The sequence below is a fragment of the Egretta garzetta genome, unplaced genomic scaffold, assembly GCF_000687185.1.
Source record: "Egretta garzetta isolate BGI_Z169 unplaced genomic scaffold, ASM68718v1 scaffold223, whole genome shotgun sequence".
Taxonomy (NCBI): domain Eukaryota; kingdom Metazoa; phylum Chordata; class Aves; order Pelecaniformes; family Ardeidae; genus Egretta; species Egretta garzetta.
Genome location: NW_009259033.1, coordinates 122,692 through 130,440, shown reverse-complemented (window position 1 = coordinate 130,440; position 7,749 = coordinate 122,692). Strand labels below are relative to the sequence as shown.

The window sequence follows — 7,749 nt, the reverse complement described above, 5'->3', positions numbered from 1 at the left end:
GGGGTGTAGGCATCTCCCCCCACCCCTGCCCAGGGACCACCAAGCATCACCCCCCATCCCTGCCGGGGACCACCAGGCATCACCCCCCTTCCCTGACGGGGGGCCACCGGGCATCACCCCCAGATCCCTCCCCAGCCTGGGGGTCAGGTCCTGGGGACACCAGGGTGCAGTGGGCACTGTGCACAGTTTTTTGCTACTGTTTGCAGTGGGCTCAGAGCCTGGTTGTTCCCTCCTCCCCAAATGTCCCTTCTCCCCTACCCGACCTGCAGCTCCTCGGGTGGGTGCCAGCGGGGCGGGCGTGTGCAACGTGGGCTCTGGTGGGCGGCCGCAGCGTGAGTGGGCACCCAGCAAGCCTCGCTGGAGCACGGCGTGCCGCCATGGAGCAGGACAGCGTCGCCAGCACCCATCACTCCCCCAGGGTGACAACCCTGCGGTATTTTTGGAGGCTCCTGCCTTCAGCTATCGCACCTGACTCCCAGCCAGGGACCATCACTGTCAGCCCGTGGAGCTGCAGAGGGTCCAGCTGCGCACCCTGCGGCTATCCTGGGCTGGGGTGGGGTGCCCGGGACGAGGACAAGTGGGTGCCCATGCCACATTCCCCAGCACAGACCTACCGCAGCACCCGGCAGACTCTCACCCTTGTTCTAAGATGAGAAAAACTCAGCCTTGAGGGTCTCTGCTTCCAAACCCACGCTCCCTCCTTAGCAGATGGCTCTGGCAGGGTTAGACACGTTGCGCGGTGATCAACCACCGTGGGCTGGGGCTGTAAAGGTGCAGCGGGTGGCACTGACCCTGCGTGGCCTCGTGCCGGGGGTTGTGTGGCTGTTCAGCATGCTGGTATAGCTACGGCATAAAACCCACTCGGATCCAGGCAACGCAGCCACGTGTGAGCATGCAACACCTGTACAAATTAAATGCAGCTCCCCACATCGATACGAGGTTTCCAAAATTTTGGATGCTCCTTCAGGAGCTGCTTCGGATGGGGCTCAAGCCCCTGACCAGGCTCAGCTCCGCGCCGTGAGCCAGCTGGTGCTGCCATGCTGGGACATGGGGCCATGAACTGGCTGCGTAGCCTGCAAACAGCCTGCTACTAAAATGCTACCGGTGATAGCATTCCTCCTCCTGCCGCTGCCAGAGAGCGGTCAGGGCAATACTGCTCATTGCAGGCATCCAACTCTGTCAAATAAAGAAAGAACCCGTTTTCCAGTACCCTGAAATTCCCAGTTCTCCCTCAGTCTCTGTCTATACACGGAGCTTTCAAGCCGTGGCAGAAATCTTCCAAGACAAATACGGTTAAAGATGGGCCTTGGCAGGAAAAGGCTGATGTTGCTTGAAGAATGTGTGCAGATTACGGCAAGCTGTTATTAAAAATAAGTGCTGTGCTGTTCCCAGCCTTTGCTTTCCCTGATTTTTCCGGTAGTAACTACACTTCTCCAGGAAAGGTTTTGTGTGGTGGGGGGGAAGGAATTTGTTTCCTCCTCATCATCTGCAAACAGGTCCAGAGCCAACCTACCGCCCTGCCGATGCCCGGTGGTGCTGCGGTGGGGTCTGAGTGTGGGGGAAAGCCAGGACCACCCACCCGTCTATTAATTCCAGAGGATTTTCAGGAAAACCCCGAGCCTCGGGGCTGCCTGGGGAGGGTTGGGGAGGTGGCGTGGCCCCACTCATCCCCGCTCCTGCTCCATGCTCCAGCTATCCTCAGCGTTACAGCACCCAGCGTCATTCTCCCACGGCAGAGCATCTTGTACCCAGCCCCAGCGCCTCTGTCCTGGGTTTTGGTCTGTCTTTGGGTCTTTTAATGTCGGATCAAGGGTTATCTATAGTTAAACAGGAATTAAAAAGCCTGTGCTTTGAACCCAAACCCAGAATATAGCTCAGGCAGCTCAAAGCACCAGTCAGGCGCCCCTTTCCCCCACGTGTTGGTGGGGTGGGAAGGGGACAAGCTGGGGACACCAGCTCCAGCAAGCCCCGGACCTACTGGCTTCCCCTCCACATGCAAAAGGATTTGGGTAAGGACAGCACTAATGTTGCCGTGGGCCCCGTCCCTCCCCTCCACCAGCCTCCGGAGAGGGTACAAGGATGGGATGATTCAGCATGTTCGTTTTTCAGAGAATAAAGGAAGTAATTAAACATCAGCTTTCCTCCCGCCGCAGCCCTGCGAGGATGAGAGGGAGAAGATAAAAAGCCTTCAGACGGAAGTTATTTGTCTAAGGAGAAAAGTGGCTATCCGACCGCTGGGCTGGGGGCTGTGTATGCAGCCGGGTGTCGGGGAGCCCCCCCTCACTGCAGCCCCCTGGGCTGGGGACCGGCGCTCGAAAGCCAAACACCACAAAGGGGTTTTCCCAATCCCTGCCCTTGAATTTTTGTGCAAAGAGTTTAAAATGAGTTTGTAAAGGCACTTGCAGGGAGACTGAATAGAAAACAGCTTTGTGTCTGAAGCGGGGTGCTGGATGGCGCTTAGCTCGACTGGGCATGGAGATATTTAGTGCTATGAAAATCTTATTTATTTTCAAGCAGCAAAGCTCATCGCTGCAGGGTGGGTGTTGCTTCAGGTGGTGCCTGCGGTCCCCTTCAGTCCCTGGCCATGCAGGACATCCTCTCGCCGCTCGCAGCGCGAGATCCGCGCCTTCCCGAGGACGAAGATTTACGGGCAGAGGACGTCTGGGGCATCGCTCCCTGTTTTCTGCTCCCTGGGATGCGAGGGGGGAGCTCGAGACTACGGAAGCTCTTTCATTTGGAGGTTTATATAGATATATTTCTAATTGGATTTTGGCACGTCACGGTTATTTTCAAGGCAGCCGGTAACTATTTGAGAGCGTAGCCCTGATCGCCTCCTTTCTCTCAGCACAGAGGGTTGGGTTTGGGGTTTTTTTTAATATCGTTTCCCAAAATGAAATTGTGAATTTGCAACTTCATCCAACGAGACGACATGCGCGATGCCATCACATCTGCAAGGGCACAGCATGATTCGCGTTTCCCAGCTTCGTAATCAATTCACGACAAGCATAAAAAATCAAACACTTTAATTCTTTCCAGTAAGAAAAAAAAAAAAAAAAGTCCAGATATTCTAAGAAGCTGCTCGACCCTCATGGATTTTTATGAGCTGGGGAGGGTTTGCTGGTCCTGCCGTGTCTCAGCCCACCCCGTGCAGAGATGCTGAGCACCGGGGAGGTGCAGCCGGACACAGGGCAGCCCGTGCATCCACTTGGCACGGCCGAATCTCCCGGCAAAGCCAGGACCGTGGCCGAGGAGGGTGGCTGGATGCTGCTCTCAGCCTTTGCCTCTCCCAACTGAAACTTGATGAAATTGCCATTAGGTTTTGGGGTTTTTTTCTTTTTTTTTTTTAGATGTGTGTTGCAATATTTATTGGCCATCCAGCTCCATCTGCTCTCTATTAGGTAACTGAAGCCCAAGCAGGTTGGATCCTGCTGTCCTCCCCAGGGAAACCCCCCAGGCCGGGCATCACCATCACCCCAGCGCTGCAGTTGTTATTTCAGTGCCCAGAAGAGGCACAAATGAAAACCATCGCCCGGGAAAGGTTTTCCAGCGTCGGGCTGCCAACCAGCATGAGCAAGTTAATGACCGTACCACGGTCTTGGAACGTCTCAGCAGCCTGAAGTTCTTCGTTTTCTTCAAGCCCGACTTCAGGGCTCGCTTGCTGTATTCAATTGCTCACAGAATCCGATTTATTATTTACGTTGCCAGGTACAGCCTGGCTTGAACTGATCCGCTGTGCTGCGCGCCGGTGCGGGATCTGGAAACCGGTTGCTCACGCAGCCAGACTGCAAACCCAGGGATTCATCAGTTAGGGAATGCCAGGCTTAAAACTGCCTGCGCATCCCGGTGCTCCGCATCCTGCTGCTGCCTTTGGTTGCATCTCACAGGATGCGGGGAGAGCTGATCCTGCTGGGGGCAGCGAGGTGGATTAGCTCGTCCCCGCCAAGGGTCATCACCCTGGTGCCACAGGGGACATCGGGCGGTTGCAATGTGTCACCCCGCATTTAAGCAGCCTGGGTCCAGGCAAAGTGACACCGGTTTAGGAAGGAGCCATGGATGGGAGCACAGAGCAGACAGGGAGAGCAGAATTCATGGGAAATAACAGAACTGGGAAAACACTGGGAGCCCTGGTGTTTGGGGGATGCTTAGCAAGCCTTCACCTTCATCACCTTCACCTTCGCTATCACCTTCAACTTCATCACCTTCACCTTCATCACCTTCACCATCACCTTCACTATCACCTTCATCTTCATTATCACCTTCACCTTCATCACCTTCACCTTCACTCCTTGCCCTGCCCGTGGTCAGAGCTTGCAATGCCTTGGGTGGCAGGAACGAGCAAAAGCCCCACAAACCCGAGCCCGTTGCTCCGGGGCAGTGGGGGCCAGAGGCAGCAGGGACTCGGGTAGGTTTACTGATGGCTGAACTGTTGGAGGTGGGCCAGGACCAGGCTCCAGCACCGGTAAGCAGGACCAGGGGCACGCTGCCCTCGGCACAGGGACCCTCTGCACCCACCTCACCCACCTGCCCAAATCACCGGGCACTTTGGGAAATGTTGGTCCATCTCCAAGAGCTCTTGACTTCAGACATCCCTGGATTAAAAGGCGATTTTAGCGAGTGCCGTTCGGGTAGCATCATTAGCATGCTGCTGGCAAGCAACCCGCGCCCTTCAGCTTTCTCCCATGTGGAGATTATTCCCAGCAAACCTCCGGCTGATGCCAGCGCTGCTCTCTCAATTGCCAAGGGTGCGAGTTCCGTGTTGGAGACCCTTTAGCAGCATCCGCTAATTGTCTCTGAGAGCTAAGGCAGCTTTGGGGGAGGCATTCAAAGGCACCTTGCTCCCTCCCAGCTGTGTCGGGAGCTCGGCACCTGCCTGCCGCCGGCTCCGGAGAAGCTCCCCGCCACGCATCGGTGCTCAGCTCGGTGCATGGAGGGGAGCAGATGCTGCAGACGCGTCCTCAGGGCCCCTCCACATCGTTGCATGGGACTAATTAAAATTTCAGGAAGTATATTTACCTAATGCAGAGTTGATTTCGCTAAGTAGGACATCCTGTCTTCAGAGGATTTCACGGCACGGGGTGATAATCAAGTGAGAACAGGCTCCAAAAGTGTTAATTTAGTAGCTGAGCCGACAGGGATTAAAAACAACCCCCTGGTTTAGTCTTTTCTTGCACTTCCACGTCTGAAATCCAAGTAATCATCCCATTCGGGAGCGCAAAGCAGCGGCACCTCCGCCCAGCAAGCACCACGCTGGCTGCAGGTGCAAATGTGCCCGAGGCTGCGGTGGCCAAATTCAGTCTCTTTTACCTCCCAGGGCTCAGCTGAGGACTTGCCCTGCTCCAGGTACCCTCGGTACCCCCGGATACCCTGGGGATGCCCTGTCCCCATGCATGGCACCGGCATGGGCACACGGGTGGGTGATGCTGGTGTGGGGCTGGGTTTCTGCTCCGGGCTTGCAGGCAGGAGTTTTGCAGGCAGGAGTTTTGCAGGCAGGAGTTTTGCAGGCAGGAGTTTTGCAGGCAGAAATTTTGCAGGCAGGAGTTTTGCAGGCAGGATTTTCACAGGCGGGCACTGGGAAACGGTGCTTGGGAATGAGCCCCACCATTGATCCTGCCCCGCGGCCGCATTCTTGCTGCGCTACGTGATGTTTAAAAAATATGAATTTCCAGCCTCGGCAGAGCCCTGGGGTTTGTTTTGCCCTTGTCCCGGGAGAAGCCGTGGCCTCCGCTCTCCCCGGGGACACAGAGGCGGCTTTGTGCGAGCCAGGGGGCCGGCGGCGACCCCGCTGCAGCAGCCCTGGCCACGGGCTGGGCAGCTCCTTGCTCGGCTTCGGGCCAGCTCCTGAGCACCCCAGCCCCCAGTGGGATCTGCAGTAAATGAGCTCAGCCTCACGCTCCCATCTAAGTGATCATTTTTCACTTTCCAGCCGTTGCGAGCGGTTACGTGCCGACACGCGCAGCGTCCCCTGCCCACCTTTGCTTTTCCTAACAGGGCGTGCAGACCCCGAGCTTGAGAAACCCTAAACCAGAAGCGGGGTGGCTCTGTGCATCCAGGAGAGAGGAGCGACCAACAGCGGCTGCCGCTGGTGGCTCCATTGCTCCGGGGCTTTATTCCCCATCCGCAAAAACGCTGCCAAGGGAGATGAAGACGCGCTGTGCCGACAGGCAGACCCGGCAGCAGGTCCGTGCGGGTGGTGCATCACGTTTGCACGTTTAACAGGTGCCGTCGCTCCTTTGCCCCTTCAGATTTTGTTCCACCAGGGAGAAAGCATCTATTCCCCGCTTCTCCCCCTGTTTCCCGGTGTTTTTGTGGGGCAGGGCGATGCCGGCAGCACGCATGTTGCAGACTCCCTGCTCCTTCCCACCACGGCGTGGTGGGGACCGGCCACCCATCGCTTGACGCCCGTGGCCACCTTGCTGTGACCCAAGGAGGAGCTCAGGGCTTTCTCCGCCACAGCAGCTTCTCACCCCACCACCCCCTGGCTGCCTTCCTGTTTCCCGGTGTTTTTGTGGGGCAGGGCGATGCCGGCAGCACGCATGTTGCAGACTCCCTGCTCCTTCCCACCACGGCGTGGTGGGGACCGGCCACCCATCGCTTGACGCCCGTGGCCACCTTGCTGTGACCCAAGGAGGAGCTCAGGGCTTTCTCCGCCACAGCAGCTTCTCACCCCACCACCCCCTGGCTGCATTAATCAGAATAACCGCTGATTAATAACCCTGCGGGGCTTTTGGCCATGTCCCTGCAGCAGCCGAGTGCTGGCGCTCAGGTAGCAAAGGGAAACCCCAGGAGGAACCCATGGGGATGTCCAAAGAGCAAGGGCTGGGCTGGTGAGGATGCTCAAGGGCCGGATCCTGAACCACTCATCCCTGCCATGCTCCAACACTGCTGGAAGATCAAACCAGAGCTCCCGGTGCCTCTGGGGTGCAGGGTCAGCAGGATGCACAGCCGGTGCCCAGCTGCTGGCTCTCCTCTGCACTCGCCAGTACATAACAAGCCCCGGGTCCATGCACAGAGATGATTAAAAATCATTTATGATTGATTTTACCCAGCCTATAAATTATTCTGAGTTTTCTCCTTGGTTGGAGCGTGCGTGTGCTGCAAACACCAGCCAGCCGTGGGAGAGGGGAAACCTTCCTGCATATGGAAAGGCTGGGTTTGTGCCAGTGGTGGGTAAAGAGAGGAGAATCACAGCCCTAACGCCAGCCCCGTGCTGGGGTCACCCTGCCACCACCCCTCACCTCAGCTCTGGTTTTCAGGAAATTCCCCCAAAACCGAAATTCCTGCAGCTTCCACGGCCTCAGCAGAGACCAGGCACTCCCCTGCTCGCTCCATCCCTGCCACAGCTTCTCCCCTCGGGTCGGGGAGGTTCCTGGTGGCTGCTGCCGGGCAGGATGGGCTCCCCTTCTTCCCCATCCCCTGGCAGGGACAGGGCTTTATCCACCAAGCCAAGACCTGCTGGGTTTCACCTGGCGCTCGGTGGCACGGGCTGTGCTGCAGCACGGATGCAGCATAAAATCACTCGGGATGTAGGAGGAGGCTGGACTTGCTGGGACAGCAATATCTTTTATTAGCCCCACTATAAAAGCCACGAGAGCTGGTGAGAACTGACAGGCTCTTCTCCTGGGGCCGAATCCTGCCCTGGCAAGGAAACGATCCCCGGCCACATGGTTGCATGGAGAAGCTTTGCAAAGCGGGCGATGCCGGGACGTCCTGCAGTGGGGGGGGTTTGCAGAGAACCCGCCTGGGGCAGCC

At 57.3% G+C, this 7,749-nt stretch overlaps 1 protein-coding gene across 1 annotated transcript in view; it reads left to right on the top strand.

The window, feature by feature from the left end:
* The first annotated feature begins 377 nt into the window (after nt 1–377).
* The window catches only part of PRPF6 (pre-mRNA processing factor 6), a 34,562-nt gene continuing 27,190 nt past the window's right edge, over nt 378–7,749 (top strand). The window contains exons 1-2 of the mRNA XM_035890369.1: nt 378–553; nt 6,992–6,997. Coding sequence (XP_035746262.1) covers nt 378–553; nt 6,992–6,997 — 182 coding nt within the window. The remainder of the gene's footprint in view (nt 554–6,991; nt 6,998–7,749) is intronic.